This window comes from Dermacentor silvarum, chromosome 1, assembly GCF_013339745.2.
Source record: "Dermacentor silvarum isolate Dsil-2018 chromosome 1, BIME_Dsil_1.4, whole genome shotgun sequence".
In the NCBI taxonomy this organism is placed as follows: Eukaryota; Metazoa; Arthropoda; class Arachnida; order Ixodida; family Ixodidae; genus Dermacentor; species Dermacentor silvarum.
Window position 1 is genome coordinate 25,921,104 of NC_051154.1, and position 24,825 is coordinate 25,945,928.

The window sequence follows — 24,825 nt, forward strand, 5'->3', positions numbered from 1 at the left end:
CATAAAATTCTTTGAGATGGTGCATGAAATATCTGATGGTTAGTCTCTTTCCAGAGTCCTAGTGTGTTCATTTGGTTTTTGTGTTCAAAAGTATTTGGGATGTAAATGATAGGTCAGTTGCTGTTTGGGTGTGAAAGCCTCGTCTCGCAGCATGCAGCTCTTCTTTTTGTCAAATGTGTACGAGACAAGGTGTCTGTTTAATTTGATTTGGTTTGTTTAGCCTGTATTACAAAAAGAAATTCGTGTTTTCTTATACGCGAGTCTTTTTGCAGATAAGTGTCCACTTGAATTAGCTCGCAGGTAGAATTTCCGCAGTAGCACTGGAAGTTTTCCAGATGCAACATTTTTATTTGTATTCAAAAACACTGCTATGGCCAGGGCCACTGGTAGAAAAATAATCTTGGTTAGTGCTGTCAATATTTTAGACAGGAAATTTGTATTGTACTCTGTTTCAGCTTCAGAACATCTATTTTCTTCAGAGGAACACACATTTAAACTTTACATACAGTTAGTTGTTTAAGTATGGGGGAGTGTTAAAATGTCTGACCTCCTTTTTAGTTTGTCTTAAAACTTGTCCTTTTAGAATCTGAAATTACCACCAAATTACCAGCGTCAGTTCGAATTAACGAGATTCGACTATAAAGAACAGATATTTTGCCAATCTAAGCACATAACATCACATATATGTACAATTTTAAGTACCGTATCTTGAATAAATTTTTTTTTCTAGAAACTCACTTCCCTCCTTAAGGGGGGACGCGGCTTTCGCATCGCGAAAAATGGCTAAAAAATCGATTTGTTCGAAAATCAAATTTTCACTTTCTATAATTCTTATTCTATCTGATTCCGAAATATCATCACTGAAAACCAAGTAGAAGTGCTCTAAAAAAATTGTATCAGCCAAGCTGCCAAAAAATTTCGCGGAAATCGCGAAAGAACGGCGTTTTTCAAGCCACGATATCTCCGGAACGGCGCAGCCGAGCGCCGCCATCTTGGTCTCGTTGGAAAGCGCATTTCTCCGTCTTCAAATTTGCCGCTTCAGCTATCTCCTGCATACAGAAACGAGCACACAAAAAGCAAATGATTGAAGGTCGTGCCGGAGCCACCGATTGGCCGCGCCCGCCACGTGACTCCAGCGCGGTTCGCCATTGGTGCGGTGCTCGCTCCGTGATGGCGTCGTCTGCACCGCTTGTTGCGGTCTCCTCGCGTTCCGCAATCTCGACGAGTGTTAAAACGGGCGCTACGCGGACATCGCAGTAGCGTGTGGCCGATCCGCCTTTTTGTGGACGTCTCAGACCCGCGGCTAGGCATTCCGAGCATCGGCGACGCGGATTTCGCGACCAAGCTTCGGGCACGGAATCCTCGGACACGAGGCTAAGCCTTTACGCGTAGGCGCCTCCGACTCGGCTATCAAGCACATCGCGCGCGGACTTCTCGGATCCTTGCCTAAGCATTTTGTGCATCGGCGCCTCCTCGAGCCCACGGCTACGCATTTCGCGCGTCGGCACATCGCTCGTCGAGTGGCGACTCCTCGGACCCGCGGCTAGGCACTTCGCGCGTCGGCATCGCGAGCGCGTCGACTCCCTGAGCCCGCGACCAGGCATTTCGCACATCGGCACCTCAGACCGGCGACTTAGCACATCGCGCGCCGACTCTATTATCGTATTACCACGATATCTCGTACCAATACCTATCATACCACCCCTTCATAAAGAGAACCTCATCATGAGCTCTGTTCACTAGGCCACTTGGGCTGGCACAGACACCTGGCTGCAGAAGTGGGGCACCATACAAAAGTACAGGCTGGAAAGCACCTAGCAGCTGCATTGCTGCCTATCAGTGGCTCTCCTAACATCCATAGCCATTGTCAATGGAAGATGATTCAGAAGGCTGCTGAGAGCCTTCATACAGTAACATGGTCGATTCTACCAAAAGAAAACAATGCCTCACTGACTGCTATCAATGAGGCAGTCTGCACCTCACTTGCTTTGCTCCAGGCACCATGCTCTTTGTAGAGCAGCAGTAAAGAATGCCATACAAACATGAAAAACACAGAACGAAGGCACAGCAGACCAGAGGCCACATGTCCAAGAAGCCCCACATCACAAAACACATAAAAGATTACAAATTTGGTGCGTTTTAGAGAACTGAAGAGAAGGTGAAACTTTGAGAGCCGTTTTCTCAAAACTGTTTTCTCGCCTTTCTGCTCAGTTTCTGGAGCTGATTTCTTCGTTACCGTTCAGCCTATTTTGATTGTTTTTTTTTTTTTTTGTCACGTTTCTTGGACTACAGTGCAGGTCGAGATAGTCTCGCATTTTTATCTTGACTTTTTATAAATTTATGGTGTGGCTATTCGTTCACCCCGAACCCCGAAAGTGTGCTTGGTGCGAAGGTAACTTCAAAAATTATTATCTAAAAAATTTGTGTTGCGAAAAAGACTGTCACGACCTCCAGCACGCATTGAGCTATGCAGTCAATACTCAACGAGCCTTCCATCATGTTTTTTAAGCTCCCCAGGCCCTTCAGAAAGTTAGAGAGAAAAATTCTGCTCAATAAAATGTTCTTAAGGTAACACTCTGAAACTTTAATGGAAGTATCAGGGAGACATTCTAAACATTTGTGCCAATTCTCATCAAAATCCATGAAGAAATCGGGAAGTTGATTTTCAAAGCCATGTCCCCCATTAACCCATTAAAGCCAAGCAAAATATACCAGTTACATTTTGCTGATTTTTCGTGTGAGAAATTTTCACACTACAAGTACATTGTGAAAGTTTCATGAGTACCACTTTATTCTTTGAAACGCTAGGATAGTGTACTTTATAAAGTACGCTGGGCAGCAGCGTACCCAGGATCTCTGCCAGGGGGGGGTTGACAGTTTGCCAATACCATGTAAATAGCACTGATTTCAATTTCTTCACGGGAAATTGTCAAAAAATGAGCTTTTTGTGAGTGTGCAGACGATTGCGCGTCTTACATCTTAGTTGCAGTACTCAAATGTGCAAGGAAAGCAAAGGGGTTAAACAAAAGAGGGGGGTGAAGTCGGCCTCAGGGGAGGGGGGGTTACAACCCCCGGAACCCCCCCCGTCGGTGCGCCACTGACGCTGGGCCTTTTTGGGAGCAAAACCTGAGGTAGGTCACCAAATGTAAATGCTATATTTTGGAGCTTCAAAAAACAAATAGGCTTGCAGCGAAGAGTGAAACAAACTTTGCGTAAGCCCTCATAACCTTCTGGTAGCAAAATGAACATTTTAGTGGAAAATATTTTTTCTGGGAGGTGTTTTTGCTATTCAAGTGTGCAGCATGATTTCACGGGGAGGGACTTTGGAATATATTATTGATGCAGATCTACACGTGATATCTTATGATGAATGCAGGTTTTTAAAACTAAAGCATTCAGCATTTGGTTCAGTGGTAGTTTAAACATTCAACAGACTGGTGGCATCTCCTCCAATTAGTCTGTTCTAGCACTTCAGACCTGTTGTATGATTTGGTCAGCAACATTTTTGTTAGAATTTTCTGATCTTTGAAGAGATTGGATCTACGTCTAGTTCCCCAATGCGGGTTGCTCTACTTCGACTGCATAACTCTTCTCAATTGGCAGAGGAATATAGATCGTCTTTGTTGTTTTCTATTTCCTCCCACCTATTTTCCGATTTGTAAGAAAATCCTGCATAAATATTCTGCTATTGTAAATAATGTTCATATGATATCTAAATGCATTTTTATTTAAATTTAAGGCAACACTGCTCGCTATTTTATTGACTCTGAAGATACGAGTGTCATCTTTCTCAGGAGCAAGAAAGGAACCAGGAGGAATAGCAATCTTGATGAAATACTTTATATATTTTACCTGCAATGGTGATTGAAGTGTTTGTAGTGAGCAAAAAATATTCAAAAAATTGTAAGTAAAAAAATATTTAAAAAGCCACCGTGTGTGCTTCGAGAACAAGCACACCCCTCTAGCATACACATAGGCCCAGTGTACTTCACAAAGTATGCCTACGTTCATTTTCTAGCGACGCTATAAATATGTATTGTATATGGAACGTCATGCATGCATTATTTACGCCATTCTTTTCTAGAACGTCCACACAAACCTCAGCTACGAGAAGCGTATGATATGCTTGATAAAAAATACAAGGCGGATGTACAGCAGCACCTCGCATGTTCAGCACTTCTCCAAGTTTGGCGATGAATAAATCAAATACATCATGCAGCTGACAAAAACCTACAATGTGGTCGTCTTGGCAGGACCCTTTTTAGCAAAATGGCGTACTAAGGAACACAATATATTCTTTAATTATTTAAAAATGATAATGGTACTGTACTTTTAAAAGTACGCTGGTCCCTAATGGGTTAAAAGAACCAGGAAGGAGCCCCTAGCATGCCTTCCAGCATGTCGGGCGCTGCTGATAAAGGAAAAATAAGACTCCGGCGACTGATTATGTGCACTGTACCGCACAATCAGTGACGGTCCAACTGCGCCATTTGCGCCATTTTGCTACAATTCTACTCGTCTGTGCCTTGCTGCGCCCACCGAAGTGCAACTTGCGCCAAAGCGCCACCTTAGCCTTGGGCGCTAGGCGGACATCGCAGTACCGTGGCCGATCGCTCCGTTTGTGGACAGACCCGCGGCTAAGCATTCCGAGCGTCGGCGACGCGGATTTCGCGACCAAGCTTCGCGCACTGAATCCTCGATTGGACTCTGATGTTTTGGAATTCACGACTAAACATCGAGCGTCGACACCTCGGGCCCGTGGCAAGGCATTGTTGTTGCACAAAATTGTTTTTCTGCATTTCTCGTCGCTTTTGTATTATGTCTGATTACATAAAACTATTCTCAGCAGTCTACAAGTGCAATTTACATAGGCAAATAAAGTCTGTGCAACGTTTTCTGCTCTGGGCACGCGAGCTAAATGGCTGCGTCAGTCTGTGTTGCTTGTGTCCATTTGCTCTAACATACTTAAAAAGTGTGTAGTAGTAATAAGCTGCACCAACTGCAATGCACTTGCTTTTCTCCTGCTCCAACTTATCCAAAATGCAAAATTTTGTGCTACAGAACTGCTACAAAACAGCTTTTTTCCTGCTCCAAAAATTGCTCCAATTCTTATACTGGCTGGACCACCCTGCACAACTGATCAGGTGCTATATTTAAATGGTATCTACGTAGTTCGAACTCCACTTTAGTCTAATAAATTTCTGGTCCCTCTTGGAGTTCAAATTAACAATATTCTACTAAACTACAAACAACCTGGTATGCACATCAGTAATAACCTCTTGCGAGGAGCACATATCCTAAAGAGCTAATTCATGATTGGATACTAAAACATCAATTTTCTTTTACAACATGCTCACTGAAAATGGTTGTACTGTAAAACCTTGTTAATTCGGATTTCACGGGACTGAAAAAAAGTATCAGAATTAACTGAATGTCGAATTATCGAGAGTATATAAAAAAAAATGCTTACTACGTCAATGCGCTTTTATTTACTAAATGAATCGACAAATCTTGTTTCTATTTTGCACAAAAGCAGTGCGGAAGTTGAAATTTTTTGTCATTGTGATGGATTAGAGCTCGCAGCGGCAAAGCCACGCGACTTCCTTCGCAGCACGGCCGCGGCGCGTGTTTGAGACGCGCTTTTCACTACCGCATGCACATCCCAATTATTTTTTCGTCTGTGAGCTGGTCACCAGTAGATCGCTCGTCCATCGCGATGCAGCCGGTGCTCTTCAACCTCGACAGATATCCCTGCCAATGTGCGGCTAAATACGCCCAAATTAACAAGTTTGATTGCATTAAATAATGCATAAACCTGCTGGAACCAGAGGACAGTCCAAATTAACGAGGTTTTACTGTATTATATGACCTATTGAAAATGCTTGACCCTGCCACGTAACTCATAAGCTTGCAGAATCATTGAGCTCGCTTAGTCTTGTCTAATTATCAAGCTGCCAGCTTAACTAGTAGTATGAAACTCATCCCCAATATTCAAACTACTGGCTGTGTGCTATCACGCTTTTGCCTGCTTCATAACTTCTTCATTCACACTTGGTCATACCTGCCCATCACATTTCTACTTATGTAGATTGCCGTTATAAGCTCACCATAGCGTACCAAAACATGGTCACATACTCTATTCATTTCTTTAAAAAACGTGCCAGAAGTGGAACCACACATTGGTCACCATAACAGTCAGATTTCGTGCCGCACTGAGTAATTTTGTATGATAAATGTGCAGTTCAATGTGTCAATCACTTTCCTACGTTTTCAATGCATTTTTTTTTTTCTGGTGTTCGTAGGTATATACAAGTAGCATCTTATATCTGTGTTTTCTACCAAGTCTTAAGTGCCTTACCTCATGTACTGTTGTAACAATGTAGCCTCTCCCTTTTAAAATGCTTGACACACATGTAAGCCCTGAAATAGAAATAAAACTGTTGCACATATGGTCTTTTCCAGGCATTACGTGTGTCTATGGAGGAGCAGCGCCAGCGCCAGGAGGATGAGGCCAGGCGGGCAGCTGCTAACTCTGCTAAGCAAGCAACCCAGGCTCCTACAGCTGAGACAGAATGTATGACTGCAGTCCTCCTTTGATACTTTTATAGTACACTGAAGCGATAACTCGCGTTAAACCTCAGTGTGTTGCATTCTTCTATTCCTTTATGGACAGCTTTCTGAAGAGTGGCGTTTGAAGCAGTGCTTCAGGGATGTATAAATACTCAATTGCAATCGATCTCCGATATATTTAAGTCAAAGGGTATCGCAAAATAGTTTGATATTTCAATAATTCTAAATATAAAATATGCCTACTGAAGCTTATCTCAGGTCTCCGCACGCCTTGAAAATCACTTATTTGAACCAGGCCATATTGGTTTCCTTTGAAAAAGCATCTTTTGTGGCTTACTTTCTTGCCAGAAATGCTTGTTTTCCTGGCAAATTTCCTGTGCCCAGGTGAATATAATGCTTTTATCACGTGATCAGTTTTCCCACTTTTCTAAATTAACTCTTTTTGGCAATTGGCAATTATTCGAGAGGCGTAGTTACTCTCCTAATCATCCGTCTTTAACTTTTTTTTTTAATGTGATAGCTGGGTTTCGAAGGAGTGCAGTAAGTCTATAATACCATGTTACTGCATCCTGAAACACTTAGAAATTGTTAGGAATTAAAGAAAAAAATTGTATATCAACGTACAACTTCACTTTCGTGAGGTTGGATAGAATAGAGGTAGAAACATGAAACAATGCTTATTGTGCAATAAGTGTAATTCCCTATACTCATGTAACTTTTAGCTTGCTTACTGCAAAACGTTTTTGCCATCCCAAAAATTTGGAACAGAAAGCATTGTATAAAATATTTTCTTCATAATGTAGAGAAAAACTAGCTGCATATTTACAACTAGTACATTAAATTACCTGTAAATTTCATTCCTGTTGTAGCAAAAGCAATAAACATTGCCCAGGTCCTCCATTATAGGGCTCCAAACCAATCTGAGTTTGAAAATGTTACATGGCAGTAGCTGTGTACCAGTCTGCAATGAACATACTGCTGCAATGATTTTTTGAAATGATGCTGTAATAGCAGAGTTACAAGCGACTTGTGTTCGCTGTGGTTACTCGCTACCCTTCATACCCTCCCCACAGGGGCTCTTTCCTCCTTGCTGCATACTCTTAACAAGCTCCATGCACTGCAGTGAAAGCTATGGGTTACATCAATGCGCTGGAAGAAAGGCACCCCCATTGTTCGCCCCAAATTGCCCTCTGCGGGACACCACATGCTCCACAGAAGAATCAGTGGCCCACGATGGCCAAGCCCCCCCCCCCCCACCCCGTTGTTCTCGGAACACGGCTCCCTTCACATTGGCACTATCACCCTTTGTTGAACAACCAATTGACAGCCTTGCTAGTGTCACAATGTGCGATGAAGGAACCAGAAAAGCCTGAAGAGGAGCATGGCATGATGCTTCAGTTCCTCCGCCCCCTCCAGCAGAGGGCGGAGCAACTGAACATTTTATTTCACCTGTTATCGTGCATCTATCATAATAATTGGGATAAAAGAACTGAATTTGTAAACTGTGTGGTTGCTTCTTCCTCATTGCAATGTTTCATCCAATTCTAAGCTTCAACTTCCCTTCAACTTCCCCACTGATTAAGCTTGTGCTTACAACCAACCTGCATCATTTTGATTGTGTGTGCATCAATGTGATTGCTATGCTATGGTGTTGCTTAACTTTGGAACAGATTGTTAATTATTTGTTGCATTGGCACTCCCAAGTACTGTACTTTAGGTTTACACAATTGCTCTGTTCTTTGTGCACAGCTGGCTCAAGTGAAGAACGGCTGCTGGAGCGAGCCCTAGCAATGTCTATGGAAACAGATCCTGCTCCTCCAACTACGACTGCCAGCCTACCAGACTTCTCAGCCATGACAGAGGATGAACAGATCGCTTATGCCATGCAGATGTCCCTCCAGCAGGCCCGTGAGTCTGCATCTATTGTTTGCATCCTGGTCGAGGTAGTTTCTCTCTGAACTTGTTGAATGCTTTATTCAACATGCTGTTTTCCAGAGGAAGCCAGACTGAAGTATGACAATAGATTACTCACTGGTTGGTTCAGCAATACAGTGCAGCAGATCTAGTCGGCAACAAAAGTTTACGAGACACGGGTTCCATGACAAATGTGAATGGCTGCTACATACTGAAACTTCAAATTCAAGGCTATATGTCCAGACTTCGCAGGAATTCCGCTTTTTCTCAAATCTTGTGTCCTGTGAATATTTGTGGCTGGCTGTACATGTAAAGTCTTGTTAACTTGAATTTCACAGGAATGCCACAACAGTTCAAACTAAAATTCAAACTAGTTAGAATTGTGAACAGCAGTTACGAGACTTCTCATGGATTTTTTAAATTGCCGGTCCAATTTACTGTCTACAGGTAGACATTGAGTAATGGTTGGTTCGAGCTCTAGTCTCGAAGATGAATGGGTGGCTGGTTCATTAAAAAAAAAAAAAACTCTCTGGTTGTCCAGTGCTTCAACAACTGCAGAAACAAATTCATGTCCCAGCACCTCGCAGCTTGCCCTGCAGGGCTGTACATGTACATGTTTAAACAGTGAGATTTTGTCACTACTGCGCTGGCTGAAACGTACACGGGTTTTGCATGGCAACTCTGTTAATGTTTTCCATCGCACAACCTTACATGCCACGCATGACATCCAAGGACGGCTTCTAGTAACAATGCGCTGGGGGGAACCCGATTCAAGCTACACTAGCTCTGCAGTTACGTACCAGCAACGACAGAGTAACAAATGAAGACTCGGAATGGTTTAGGTGTGAGCTAGTTGGTACGGATGTTTAATTTTAAAACAGCGCCAAAAAACACAAGGGCGATCACGGGACGAGAGCTGACTGCCAACATCTTTATTGAAGCTTACGCAAATATATACTATTCGCAACGGGCAGAAAGAGAAAAAGAAGAAAGGGGAGGCAAGTCATCGTCTGTCAACTCTTGCTGCGCATGCGTCAAAAACATGTTTTTGTGTCAATGTTTTTGACGCATGTGCAGCGAGAGTTGACAGACGACGACCCGCCTGTTCACCCTAAAAAAGAAAATTTTGGCTCGCGAAGGCACAGGAGGTGGCGCCAATCACAGAAATGTGAAGCCGCACACGTCTCTAAGGCACGCACACCACGTGCAAAGCAACCGAACTTTAAAAAATAGTAACAAAAAACAGATTTCGCAAAGTGATATGACGATAGTACTGATCGAATAAAAGAAAAAGTGCCGTCCCCAAGAGCGTTTTGTTAGCTAAGAGCGGGTATGGCCTCTGAGACTGCAGAATGACGCGCGCTCTCGTGCGTCTCCCAATCTTGGAGGCTATACAGCAGGCCACTGGAAGCCAAGCCTGGGCTAGCCAGCAGAAAATCCAACTTGGGAGACTAAATTCGTCCGAAAAATTGGTCGCGAAAATGCATTAGCTCTATGGGAACCCTGACGGTACATTTATGAAGTCCGGAATATTTAACGAGTCCAAATTTTCGGAGTCCGAAAAGTCGGCCTTCCGAAAAATCGGACTTGTAGAACAAATTTTCAGGCCCCTTCGAGTTTGAATTATCAAGATCCAACTGTATTTTCTTCTGGTGCGTCACACCCTTGGACAGGAACAACTCCTTTTGTGCACATTGCAGACTCTTGTCCGCATTTTCGTTGTCTTTCGTGCGAAAGAAGCTTTGTAATGGTTCCAGGCCAGCAAGGGCTTCGGCGAAGGTAGCCGGTGGGCGCAAGCCTTCGTTCTTGCCACAGTCGTCAGGTCCGCCACCACCTCCGCTACGATCTCGGCGAGTCGTAGCGCCCCGCGTGCGGCGTCTGCCTGTTTTCGCCGCTTAGTAGTTCGCGTTGAAGCGAGGGGCGAGGTAGCGCAAAGGTCAATTCGCTCGCCACTGCTGCCGCGGTTCGTCACTTCGGGCGAACGAGCAATGCAGAGAAGTCGCGGGGGATTGAGCACTGCAGAGAAGCTGCGCGGCGGCTGTCTGCCACTTAGCGCTTCACAAGCACATGAGAGCGGTCTTTTTGCACACCTGAATGATCATTTTTCTGCAGAACGTATCATACGACTGCAGTTTGCCGCAATGCTGAACGTTGCTGCAGAATATTCGTATTTTCCGGGAACATATTAACCGGAATGTATTAACACATTCCTCTATGGGGTTATGTTTATTTTTCGCGATTGCGAACGTAGGAGCCGGGAATCGTATTAAGCGGGAACGTATCAGCGAGGTTCTACTGTATATATTTACACAGGCTTCAATAAAGATGTTGTTGGCAGTCAGCGCTCGTCCCGTGTTCTCCCTTGTCCGTGTTTTTTGGCGCTGTTTTAAAATGAATAACAAATGAAGCTAAAGTAGGGGTTTCCCGAGGCTGTCTCACTTGGCAGCCAGCATGTCAGCTTTTCGTAGCATATGGAATTTATTACTTTCTGCTCGTGTATTGGCCACACCCCAGAAATTCTGGCCCAAATTTATGACAAAAAGTGCACAGGGTGTCTACCAAGGTGACGTTTCCAAATTCCCTGCATGACACAGAACTTCCACTTCATTTTAAATGGGCTGACACAATGATGCCGAATGCTGTCACACTCCAGTACGCATGCTGAAGAATAAAATGACTTAAGAGAGGTGTGCGAATATATAAAACTTTTGTCTGCAGATCCAATTCGAATAGTAAGTACAGTCTAATCCCCCTATAATGAATGCCGCTACACGAAATTTCCGCCACAATGAAGATTTTCTGATTCCTCATCAGCTGCCCATAGAAAGTAATACAAAAAAAGTCCCTTTATAACGAAGGCACTTTATTCGGTATTTCCGCTTCAACGAACTTTTCGAGAATGAAACTGGAACTGAATTGACATTGGAACTGCCGAGTAGTCAAATTAGACGATCGTATGTCTGCTTGAACAAGGTTTTCTCGAACGAAATCAAATTCAAAGTGCCGATTTAAGCCGCTGCAATCCATAGCCACACATGGTAATCGCACGCCTACGCGAGACTGCAGTGGATCACCGCAATTGCTGCCGTTTTCTGTGGTCTGTGTCCGGTCAAAATGGCTACGCCAACGAAGAAGCGTAAATTTCTCTCTCGCGCGGAGAAGGCACATATGATCGCCGAGGCAGAAAGCGGAAGGAAACAATCTCGCAGTTTCGCCCGAAAGGCGACGCATCGATTGCGATAGCAAATTAAAGATAGCAGCTTTATTAGCCGTGTAAACTTGTAAACATTCGCTAACTAAATTACCGAGCACGGTGTCACGCACGCACAGGTAAACATCAACGCATCTCGCTCGATGACCGCGGAAACTCGGTGTGTGTCAACACGCTGAAGTAAGAAGGCCCAACAATAGCAGCGATCGAATTGACCTCCATGTCGTCTCTCGCTTCAATGCGAACTAAACGTGTGCGACTTTACCGGCAATAGTTGCACTTTGCACACATCGCGTTGAAGATGAGGCCTGCACAGGCGCTCACTTTGTACACGTCGCAGGTTGCTTTCAAGATAGCGCCCGAGCGGCTGCGCCGCAACCGCTGTTGTCAAGATGCTAACGTCTCGTCGTCTGGGGAAAATGACAATCCGCTAGACAACACAGACTCCGGGGAATGCTTTGAAAGTAATGGATCCTTTTCACCTCATCAGAAAGTTATCAGAACCCACGACAATTGCAATGGCTCTTTTAACAAACTGTGAGACTCGCGTAAAGCCTTTGCATGCCGTGATGCGTAAGAAATCTAGGCTGACCGACTTCTGAAAATAAACTTCTGGTAAGCAAAAGCTTGCCAACATTGTCATAAATATGCAGTGAAATTGTGAATGCATAATATGCAGTGAACCGCTTCATTGCGTAAGTGCCGCAAAATGAGTGTTCGCGATCGCCGGTTACGCGCGTTGGGTTAGGCGTCGGCCGCAATGTACGAAAAATCTTGCAACAGCAGTGCGAAATGCATTTTCCGGGAAGTTCACACTTTGACTGTCTTTCGGATGCACGGAGCAGTTGTCGAGAAAAAGAATCTTTTATGTCCTGGCAGCCCATCTTCGAGTCCATATATGTAAGCCAAAAACTCATCAAAAAGTGAGCATGTCATCCAGGCCTTGCTATTGTTCCTGTAGTGGCAGGGCAGGTGGCGAATACTCTTAAAGCGTGGGTTCCGAAATTTGCATAACCCAGGTTTTCATCAATTCGGAGCCATCCGAGTTGGAGCACAGCAGCACTGTTAAGCGTTCCTTGCTGCATTTTCCTCCGTGGCAAGCCTCACCTTTTAGGCTCAGTGTCTTGGATGGCTGTACCAGGCCTGCTTCATTTGGCATTGAAGATATCCCTGGGTGCGTAGCCGCTGATAACGGATGCCAGGGTCTCTTTCCAGGTGTCAATGGTTGCTGTGTTGACGCTTGCAGCCTCTCTGTTGACCGTCCGGTAGCATATTCCATGCCTCTTTTTGAAGCGGTCGATCCATCTGTTAGACAAGGTGTCCATGGTTGCTGTGTTGACGCTTGCAGCCTCTCTGTTGACCGTCCGGTAGCATATTCCATGCCTCTTTTGAAGCGGTCGATCCATCTGTTAGACACAGAAAAACTGTCGATGCCCAGCTTGTCAGCAATCTCAATTGTTTTTTGTCGCAAGATGGTGCCGTCAAAGTTGACTCCTGCGGTCCTCGCTTGTTTAAACCACTATCAATACGGCCTCATCAAGCGGCGTGTGCTCCGCACCCCGGGGTTGCTTGCATCCGTCGGCAAAGTTTCTGGCGTTTTCAATTTCGCTCCTTCTTGCGACAATGGTGTTGCGAGTTGAAGGCGTTAGTCCTAGTTCCTTCACTATACACACCCTCTTCCGTGTCTGGATTTTCTTCCACAGCGCGGAGGATATTCAGCTTCTCTTGCAGTGAAAATGCTTTTCGTTTCTTAATCCCATCCTGGTGGGTAGACTATGCTTCCACGGCAGTCAAACAGAACGGCTCAGACTGGAGCCAAAAAACTTGTTTCTGCACGTCCTGCGGCCTTAACCGAAGGAGATGACGACGACGGAGCAACTACACACAGTCAGCCACGTTGACAAGCAGGAGCGTTTGGCGCAGCGGCAGGCAGACAACTTGGAGCGTCTGAGTTATAATGTCGAAGCGGAAGATCGAAGCTAGCACAACCACTCCATGCGACGACTCGCAACACGGGATAACTGCGGGAAGCATGGATCGACCACTTGGACGCGATAACCGATGACGAGTCCACGCCAACGCGACGGCTCTCTGGGCATCGAAACAGATCTCGAAGGCCCTGCTTTTATATGCGTGCGCCGAAACAAACTTCAAGCTAAAAACTCGTCATAGTGCCACCTATAATAGTAAATACTGATCTTGAAGGCCATAACCTTGCTGGCGGGAGCCGTAAACGTAATGGGCGTCGCCATTGTGCGGCTTATCCTACAGTCAAGCCAAGCTACGTGAAAAGTCAATATGGCCGTCGGCACTGGCCGCTTAGAGTGCCGATTCGCGACGTAACATGCGGGAACGTTCCCACACTTGCAACGTAACAGCGGGGTTCCTAATGCATTGGGTTATATAGGAGCTGTGCCGGGACCGGCCGAAAACGACGTAACAGCCAGGAAAACGCAGCACCCAGGAACGTAACAGCGGGGTTCAACTGTAATTTACGCCATTTACAACAACTGATTTTTAGTCCTTTTTTAAGTCATGTAACACCTATTATTAGCTCTCTATTATCCACTTCATTCAGAATTCATTGATAACACATCATCACATGTAATGGTGCTCTTTTGCCATTAGCCCTTGCGCCATTAACCCTTTGAGGGTCGAATTTTTTTATTGCTGATTTAAAATTCTTTGAAAGAACCTATTTAAAAAAATATGGTCGTAATTTTTAAAGTGAAAGTTAAGTGAGGAAAAATCGTTTGTGTTGTAAAATACACAATGTTTATTCATGAATAAGAAGATAAACGCACTGAAACATTGTTGTATGCATGTCCGGAAACCGAAACAAGTGAGAAGCCTTCGTCTTATCGCCAACAAGGTGCAATAGAGCTTTTGTGGTCTCCAAAAAAGGAAACACAAGAACGGCAGCATCGTTTGTGTATATAAGCGCCTGCCTGGGAACAGGTGTAATTTCGCCGCGGTGGGCAACAAACGATCGAGTAACAAGCGGTCACCCTTTGAGATTTATAACCAGATAGCCATCAGTTTAGTGCGTGCAACAAGCGAGATCCGCCGCAGGAGAAAACCGTAACGCCGGTGACGGGTGCGTGCGTGTGCTCCCGGATGCGCAAAACAATTGCTGACGCGCCTTTGCCATTAAAAAAGAAAGAAAACAGAGAGGCATTGGCGCAAGTAAAAATTTCATGTGTTTCCGTCAAGTGGCAGCATATGCCAAGCGAAAGAAATGATCGAAAGAGGCGAGCTTTTTAAATGTACAAGCGATACCATACATGTATGCCATTGACCATTTTGAGCGTGTTTGCGGAGGCCGTATATGTACGGTATTGACCCTGAAAGGGTTAAACGCCACGCATCATCGGGATATATGGTGCTGGTTTTACGGAGTAGTTGGCTGTGCCACAGGTAAGCCGAAATCACTTTCCAAATTTTAGGCATCCAAAAGAGCATCCAAATTCCTAATTTAGAAAAATTAGCAACTTTCTGCTCTTTACACTGCCCCATCCCCATCCTGGAAAGCAATCTTGTTTACTGGAGTGCAAATGTAATGGAGGGTTTCTTCCAAAGATGCAAAGTTGCAATGGTCAGTGCATCTATGACAACAATAGCCACACTATTGTTCACATCCTCTCCAATGCTATGTGTAGTGCAGCAACTCATGTTTCCTGTACTTGTTAAGCTCAGGACTACAGGTTTTTTAATGGCAGAGCCATCGTACTAGACAGGTGTTCACGCTGATGTCTGAGAGTGTAACGATGTGTCATCGTTATTGCCAGTGTCGGTTACTGTGTGGTGGACAAGAAAGGGAAAAAAAGTTCATAAAATGTGGCCTATGCATTCTGGTTTGGCACTTTTCTTGGGCAGTCTGCTTTACTAACGTCAATGAGCATCCAGCCAGGGCAATGGGCCAAGTCATCTACTCCAATGTGTGCTAAGCCCGGGGTCACGGGATCAAATCCCGGTGACGGCTGTGTTTCGATAAGGTGAAATGCAAAAAAAAAAAAAAAAAAGAAAAAAAAAAACGTACTGTGCAGTGAGTGCACTTATAAAACCCCAGGTGGTCAAAATTTCTCCGGAGCGCCCTACTACAGCATGCCTCGTAATCATATCGTGGTTTGGCACATAAACTCCTTAATTTAGATTAATTTACTCCCATGTGATTGCAAGTACAATCCTGTATGAGTAACCTAGGAAACAAGAAACCTTTGCAACAAGAAAGGCTAGCCCTTGTTACCAGGACGTCGCTTGAATTTTATTTTCTATCCAGCACATTTCTTATATGCAGCACTGTAGTGGACTACTGAAATAGTTATGAATTTCAGCCACTTTTGCCAGGGAATAACATCCATATCCGAAGGTAATCACGATAACATATAGACACTTTTCATAATTTGAAAGTGCACTTCTCTGCAGTGCAACATTTGCCTAACTAATGGCAGCAAAGATCATTGTTTAAGTGGTGAAGTGCAAACTGCACACACTGTGGCTTGTCTCTTGTTCATGTTCTCAGCAAGAGAGCCACATCTACATTTTCCATGTATAATGCAAGCAAACTTGCTTGTACACGCTGTTTGCAAAGTGACCATGACACCATTAGTTGGGCAAACTGCCTTGCAAAAGCTAGCTTTACAATTTTAAAAATGGTCATTAGCCCATGATTTCTTTCCAGACTGTTTATTTTTAAAGAATGTAAGTGTCAAGTCTTGAAACCAACGCTGTATAAAAACAAACCAAACCATTGCCTCACTGTGCCTGGGTAATTTCGCTCGTGCAGAGTCGGACAGTCCTTCTACAGGGGGGACACCTGCAGCAGCTGTCAAGGAGGAGCCCATGGAGACAGAAGAATCCGAAGAACCCAAGAAGGTAGGCCACACCTAATCGGTTGGTGGCGAGTACTCTGCCTGCCCCTGAGCTGTGCTCTTCAACCCATTGAAGCTTCAGTGACGGCCATTGTGCAGGATGAGGCAGAGTCCGAAGACTACGAGATGATTCGGGACCCTGCCTTCCTCCTGTATGTCCTCGAAAACCTTCCTGGTGTGGACCCCAGAGTGAGACTGTCCGCAACGCACTTGGAGAGCTCACCCAGGGAGACACGGCCAAGAAGGATAAGGGTGCCCAAGACAAGGGCAAATCAAGCAAGGATAAGCAGTAACCCACTGCTTGACTTGGCCCTGCCTTTCTGCAGCCAACGTCCTTTTTTTTCTACCACTAGCAGTTTAAAGACAGCACGCACTGAAATAATAAAGGCATGCTTCCCGTTACTTGCGGGATGTGCATTTGTCATCCTACAAATGTATGTCTATTTGTCATTGTCAGTTTCTATCAACTTTTTTTTCATGTCATGGCAGTAGAATCAACAGTTCATTTAAAACTTCTTGCGCAGTTCTCCATTCCGCCCGCTTCATGTGGACATAAGCACAGTAGTATAGCCTTAGGTTGATAATTTGGGTACTTAAACCAAATAGGTGTTTGGCAAACTCCTCTATTAGGCAATAAAGTGCTTAATTGGGCCTGTTAGTGCATGCCTCAAAAAATTAGTAACAGCGCAAAAAGCGGGACGTGCAGACTTTGACAGACGAAGTGCTTTTATATTGTGGACATCTTCCTGACGATGTATCCCTACTTTGGTATGTTCTGTCCCTCCTGCCTATTCAAGCTCCCCCAACTTGGCAGCCCAAAATTTGCAAAAAATCATGAGCCATTCCACTCTGAAGGTGGATGACCAGCAAAGCTGTTCACACGACTCACAGATGACACAGAATGGGGAGGCCGGGTATCTATATAGTCTGGACTCCCGAGGAGCAACGCGCCTACGAAGAGCGACGGCAGGAATAGACGAGAATGCAATCGTCGCCGGAAGTGCGCACTACAGGTGGCCTTCCCATTATGAGAAGTGAAATTCAAAATGGAGAACGGCACATTGTCTGATATACACGCGCGACGGTGCTGCCGCCCCGGGAGAGCGGCAGGACACTGCATGCAAGCGGTTGGGACACCGACAAAGAGGGCGGTGCGAACGTAGACATCGCCGACGCGGCTTCACCTTTTCTATTTCTTCAACTGACCCTTTTCGCAGAGCAGTTTGTTCTAGAGAAACGAGATGGTGCTGTCAGTGGCGCACCACTTATGGCCTCAGCGACAGCGCACGAATGCACGAACAGCAGCCGAGCCCCGGGTGGGCTCAGCCGCTGTTCAGTAGGCGTGACCACTAATCCACTGCTCTTCGTCATGTAGGTTATCTGTCAAGCCATAGATCTGCTATTCCTTCCTGTGCTGCCTGGATCAACGCCGTGCGCATCACCGGTGCGCGCACAAGCATTCCATGGATCTGCCCAGCTTTCGTCTTGGCTGGACAGTACTCAAGCTCCAACGTGGCTAGCTATGCTACCTTTTCATCACTTGGTCCTTGGTACAGCTTGGAAGGTCCCATCGGCCACGACAATCGCTCCTCCAGATATAAGGCCTCCGCTACTGTCGACAGCGCTTTGTGGGCTCAGCCGCTGTTCAGCAGGCGTGACCACTAATCCACTGCTCTTCGTCATGCAGGTTATCTGTCAAACCATAGGTCTGCTATTCCTTCCTGTGCTGCCTCGATCAACGCCGCGCGCAACCATTCCACGGATCTGCCCAGCTTTCGTCATGCGAGTCTTGGCTGGACAGTACTCAAGCTCCAACGTGGCTAGCTATGCCACCTTTTCATCACTTGGCCTTCGGTACAGCTTGGAAGGTCCCATCGGCCACGACAACAATCGCTCCTCCAGCTATAAAGCCTTCTGTCAGCATCGCTTTGTGGGCTCGGCCGCTGTTCAGCAGACGTGACCATTAATCCACTGCTCTTTGTCATGCAGGTTGGTCCTTCGTACAGCCTATTTACAAAAAACGAGTAATTGCCTCTTTCTACAGCTGCCGAGCCCGCAGTGTTTGCTACTTGTGAATGTGGTGCAGTCTTGCGTTCCTTCCTGCTAGTCGCGGGTGATATCGAGTCAAACCCTGGGCCAGTCGATGCGACTATTCTTACCGAGTTGTGCAAGCTAACCGCCGGTCAGTCGACAGTAATAACAGAAATTAAAGAACTTAAGGCACATCTCGTTACAACAAATAATGCCATCGCTGACCTGGCCAATCGTATGCCGTCTGTCGAAGCCCATTGCGAACATATTGAACACTTGCGACAGCAGCTTGTAGCCGTACAGACTGAAAGCGCTGAAACAGCATGTCGTGTCTCTAATCTAGATAACCGTCTTGACAATGCCGAGAACCGTTCGCGGCGAAGCAACTTGACATTCTATGGAATCTCGTGTGCACCCTGAAATAATAATTCAGCTTTGCTCCGAACGCCTAAACATAACGCTTGACTCAAAAGAAATTCAGAGAGCACATCGTTTGGGTCGTCATAAACCCTGGGCATAAATGTCCGATCGTTGTCCAGTTTTCTGCCTTTAAGACGAAAGAGGCGATCCTTACTAACGCTCGTAAACTGAAAGGAACCACCTATAGTATTGGTGAGGATTTTTCCCGGCGGGTACAAAACGCACGTAAAACCTCAACGCATTTGCAAAAAGCAAGTCTATGCCCTACTCAATCCGGTACAAAACACTGCACATCGGCTTACGTTTCTTCTTTGATGAATCTTCACAAAGTGTGAAATAGCAATCGTAGCTATCACATCGCAGCTGTCAATCACATTCCCATCCCGTGCCCCGTGCTGCCTTCTCACTTGCGGTTATCTTTACCAACATACACAGCTTCCTTCCAAAACGTGAAATAGTGTCTAATCTGGTATCGGCATCCGAAAGCAATGTACTGAAACATGGCTTTCCAGCGCCATTCCAGATGTCGAAGTTTTGAATAACTAGCCTAACTTTGATATATTTCGACATGACAGGCAGGGTGCCAGAGGGGGTGGCGTTCTTATCGCCGTTAACAATGAGCTGTCCTGCTGCCCTGTCATATCATGACCTTGAAATTTTATGGTTAATCTGCCGTGCCGATCCCCAACTAATTATTCTTGGTGTATGCTACAGACCCCCTAACCATAATCCTAATTTCCCCGGCAAACTTAACAATATCCGAGTGAACTAAGAGGTATCCAAATGCGTGCATTTTGTCTTTGGTGATTTTAATTACACCAGTATTGATTGGACTGCTATACAGTTAGCTACAAGCAACTCGGAGACTGCCGAATTTCTTGACTTCTGTCTTGACCATAATCTGACACAATTGATAAATGAACTAACTCGTGTTGCGCAAGATAGTGCAAACACCCTCGATCTTGTACTAACCACGCACACCGAATATTCATCATTCATTACTTACCTTCATGCTACATTTTCCTTCAAACCGTCCTTGCGCCAGTCGCACATTAAAAAATTTCTCTTCTACGAAAAAGGTTACTCCGCCTTAAACGACGAACTGCTGGAATTCTACCAAACATACAAGGTCTGTTAGAAAGGTATCCGACCTTTGGCCGAAGAAAAAAAACTGGCATAACTGGATCGTTGGAAACATAAATTAATTTATTTCAAATTTCTATCGTAATACCACCCGGTTCGTGGCCTATCCCCCTCAGTGGGTTGTGCCAAGTGTTGAGGCATCATCATCATCATCATCTAATCACCCTCAAAGTAGTCGCCTTGGGACTCCACACACATCTCCCAGTGGGGCTGCCATTGTTCCAAGCATTCCGAGAAGGCCTCTTTCGGAATGGAGTTTAGCTCGGCTGTCATTGCAGCCGTAATGTCCTCTCGTCTGAAATAGCGCTCCTTTCAATGGCCTCTTGATTTTGGGAAACAGCCAGAAGTCGCAGGGGGCCATATCAGGAGAGTAAGGAGCCTGTTGAAGAACTACAGGAGTCTGGTTTTTCGCCAAAAAAAGTCTGAATCAAGTGCGAGGAATGTGCAGGAGCATTGTCGTGATGGATGGACCAATTTCCTGTTGACCACAAATCCAGTCTCTTGCGCCGCACAGCATCACGTAGGCAACGGAGGACATCCCTGTAGTACTCTTTGGTGATTGTTTGATCCTGTGGTGCGTACTCGTGGTGTACTACACCGCGGGAGTCAAAGAAAGCAGTCAGCATCACTTTGACGTTGCTGAGCACTTGGCGTTCCTTCTTTGGTCTTGGTGACGTGGAATGCTTCCACTGCGACGACTGGGATTTGGTTTCCGGGTCGTACCCGTACACCCAAGACTCGTCACCAGTGATTATGATGTTCATGAAGTCGGGGCCACTGTTTGTGGAATCCAGCATGTCCTGTGAGACTTCAACACAAAGTTGCTTTTGCTCCACTGTGAGCAGCTTCGGCACGAATTTCGCCGCAGCTCTCTTCATGGCCAAATCTTCGGTCATAATGGAATGTGCAGAAAAAGTGCTGATGCCCACCTCTTCCGCAATTTCTCGAATAGTCACACGACGGTCCCGCATCACAGCATTCACTTCGGCAATGACCTGGTCATTTCGGCATGTTGATGGCTGACCGGAGCGTGGCTCGCTCTCCACCGATGTGCGGCCGTCTTTAAACCGTTTGTACCACTCCTTAATCTGTGTGCTGCTCATAGAATCGTCACCGAAAGCTGTCTGAATCTTCCGAATGGTTTCCACTTGGCTGTCGCCCAGTTTCTGGCGAAATTTGATGCAGTAGCGCTGATCCGGTTGCTCCGTAATTTTCCTTGCAAGAAAAACGACGAGAGCACTGCGCACTACCTCACTCAAACGCTGCGTCCCAGCGACTGACGCTATCGGCAGGCGGGAAAAAATTCGACGCATGCGCACGGTTCAAGGTCGGCTGATGCAAGTGCGCTTGTTTCATATCCATGAGGTGTTCGCAAAAAAAAATAAGGTCGGATACTTTTCTAACAGACCTCGTAAGAGTCCACTTTTGGAAATCAGTCTGTGCAATACAACTGGTTATTAATTCAGCACAAGATGAATTATTTAGCCGATAAGCATATTTCACTTATCTCTATTCCTACTTACCGCCACAAACCATGGTTCACTAAAACTTTGAAAACACTTAAGAAACAAAAAAAAAAGCAGCTCTTTCATTCTGCGAAGTTAAAACCAAATGCCGACTCGTGGGACAGTTACTATCAAGCTGAGCAAGCATATCTAACAGCAGTTCGCCAATGCAAGCATTCTTTTTTCACTCGGACCTCCCCCGCATGATAACCTATAATCCTCGCAAATTCTGGCAGACAGTCAACCTGCAGCCTACTCATACTATCCACATTTATGATCATGGTGATATAAATCGCCAAGCGCACATGCCCCTGTGGACTCCAGGACCTCGCTGTAACGCGCCCTCGAACTACCCTTGTCACACCTGGGATCCAAAGAGGTCCCAGGAACAAGTGTACCAGCAGAGGTTTTTATTCAAATGCTATTGACCCTTTTATTCAAATGCTACTGACCCTGATCAAACATGGCGCTGCCATGTTTGATCACGTGGTGACGCGACCACTGCTTGCCCAATGCCTCCTTTACTAGATGTACAGTGGCTACTAGATGCCTGCCGCGTCGCTGCCGACCCTACTTCCTGTTGCGGAGGAAGTGACGATTACCGCTGGCGGTAATCAATTACCGCTGGCGGAGGGAGTGGCGATTACCTGTTGCGGAGGAAGTGACGCTCGACCAATTACGGACATGCATGCAGACGCGCAGTCGGTCGCTGCGAACTCGTGCGATCGCTGCATTGAAGCTTCATTTTGTTATGCACCATTTGGTTACACAGAAAGCACACTATAAGAACATATTTCACGTAGTCTGATCTCAGCAATTGCCTACCTTTCACGCAAGAAGCTGGTTCGGGGGACTCCATCTCGGCGACCGCGCGCAATGGGCATTCACTGTATGTATTAAAGAGATAGCGCCTGTAAACTATTCAGCGTTTTCTGTTTGCCCAAGATTATTATTTTGACAGTAAGAAACTTCCCTCGTTTGGAGAGTACTTGCAGAAATGGCCAGGAGGGCTCCTGCGTGGTGTTTTTATTGAGCGCCGACAGCCAAACCTACGAGGAGCGCGCCGCGTTATCCCTCATACTACGCAAGCGAGGCGCTTCCGACAGATGGCGACTCGGTAAGTACACGCCCCCAATAGCTTATCAGCTCCGAAAGCGCTTTTGCGTGTTCTCTGAAGCTGTGGCCAAAGCTGTGTGTCGTCCACCCAGTCACCGTCTACGATATCTCCTGAAACAAGTTTTCTAAGCCGCGCCGGCGTTGAGGAAAGCCAATGCCTTCTTTAGAAGATGCCTGCCGCATGAGCCGAGACGCTGGTTTCAACCCCTCTCTTTCCTCTCCTCCACCAGGGTCGGCTGCGAGCGCTAGCTGCGGCGGCCGCTCCAAACCTAAAACATGTGACCCTGCCTCCGAGATTACAGCGGCGTTTGTTGCAATCCCAGAGGCAGGACCCGCGGTCTCTCGTCAAGCCATCGCGTGTCCGCGCTCATCGAGTGTGATGTGTCACAGCGTGTACCAGCACGTCGGCAACATCAACTGGAAAAGGAGAGAGTGCCGGCTTGGCGGGCTAGGCCAGCTGCAGCAAGCGGCAGGATCAGGTTTAAATGAAGGGAGGGGGAAAGGTCACGCCCACGGCGGCAAGATAGCCGGGTCGAGGGATGCAGGCCCGCCTCGCACACGCACGCACCCACACGTGCGCTCGCTTCGCATTCCGTCGCGGCGGAGAAGGTGCTTCCGGTTGCTGCTCGCGCAAAAATGACAAAATTTGGGGCGAAATCTCTAGGTTGTTGGAGGGGAAAATTCGTTATATCGAGGGGGTCTCCCGCTGCCACTTCGTTATGTAGAGGTCTCAAATACATGTGCTTCTATGGAGTAACGGCGGGGAATAGAAAAACTTCGTTATATCCAGGAATTCGTTATAAGCAGGTTTAACTGTAGTCGAGCGGATTTAAATCGGGAGAACTAGGAGACCACAAGTTGGGAGTGACGTGGTCGTAGAAGTTGTCAGCCAGCCACTATCCTGGGTGACGCAGGCAGTGTGGGCGGAGCCGAATCTTGCTGAAAGACATAATGTCTTCCTTTCGAAACAGTCCCTCCAGGGCTTTACAATGGTGGCAAGCACCTCCACGTACGCGGCAGCATTAACGTGGAGTCCTTCTGCAAAAATGTGTGGCAGCATGACATCACCCTGGCTAACACCATCACAGACGATGGAAATTTTGTGTGCATCACTGTAGGCACCTCATCAGCGCTAGCGCAAAGCCACCTGTCATTACGGCGGTTAACTGTTTGGTCTTGGTCAAAGTTCTTTTCATCTGAAAAAAAAACCAGAGCATTCCAGGCTCCTCAGGCCTCTTCAGCTTGCTCAGCAAGCGCTTGGACCGGAGCAGACGATTCTCCCGAGTTTTATCGGACATGAATTGCCCCCTCCTCATGACATAGGAATGGTACCTCAAGTCCTCTTGCACAGCGAGCCTGACGGTCGACTCTGCGACTTGGAGCTCCTTTGCAATGGCTCGCATTGACTTCTCTGGGTCGCCACTCACGATGATTGCAGCCGCCGGAGAAAATCAGGGGTTCCGACGACGTCTGACCGCTGACTGTGCTTTTTCATTTTAACCACAGATGCCATGTCACCACCAGAACAGATCTGTTCTGTCCGCACCTTGTAAACGAAAGATTTCCAAGTCACTGTGGTGTGCAGCCAGGGCGACGAGGACTGCATGGCATTTCATTTCCTGTGTCAACCTGTATGCTTCCATCTTTGAACAAACTGCGCAGTATGAATGATAAGGGCCCAACCAACAAGAAGCAGCACGCCTAGATAGATATGAGTCTGCTCCAAGGCAGGCATGTATTTGTCACTGCAATGTGTCAGCTGTGTCCTGCTCTTAAAGGATGTAAGTGCTTTAGAGCAAGGGTCATATTTCGTAAATATTGCTTTTGACTGTTTGTTATACTTATTCTTCGTGCTTGTGTCTCATACCTCTGTGACGTTGAGCCCATGGCTTAATGTGAGCCATTGATGAAGGAAAAAAAGAATGGAACATGAAAAGAATCATTATTTCTTTCCCAATCCCGGCATTTTTCTTTCCAAATCCCAGACCTGGCATTTGAGCAAGCTTTCCGAACAGCTTCAAGCAGCAGTTGCAGCTAAATGAGA

At 46.1% G+C, this 24,825-nt stretch overlaps 1 protein-coding gene across 1 annotated transcript in view; it reads left to right on the forward strand.

Moving 5' to 3' along the window:
* LOC119458239 (26S proteasome non-ATPase regulatory subunit 4-like) overlaps window positions 1-24,825 on the forward strand; it is a 56,623-nt gene that overhangs the window by 3,651 nt on the left and 28,147 nt on the right. The window contains 5 exon segments of the mRNA XM_037720071.2: window positions 6,463-6,574; window positions 8,320-8,478; window positions 16,482-16,570; window positions 16,666-16,750; window positions 16,753-16,866. Coding sequence (XP_037575999.1) covers window positions 6,463-6,574; window positions 8,320-8,478; window positions 16,482-16,570; window positions 16,666-16,750; window positions 16,753-16,859 — 552 coding nt within the window. The 3' untranslated portion in view covers window positions 16,860-16,866.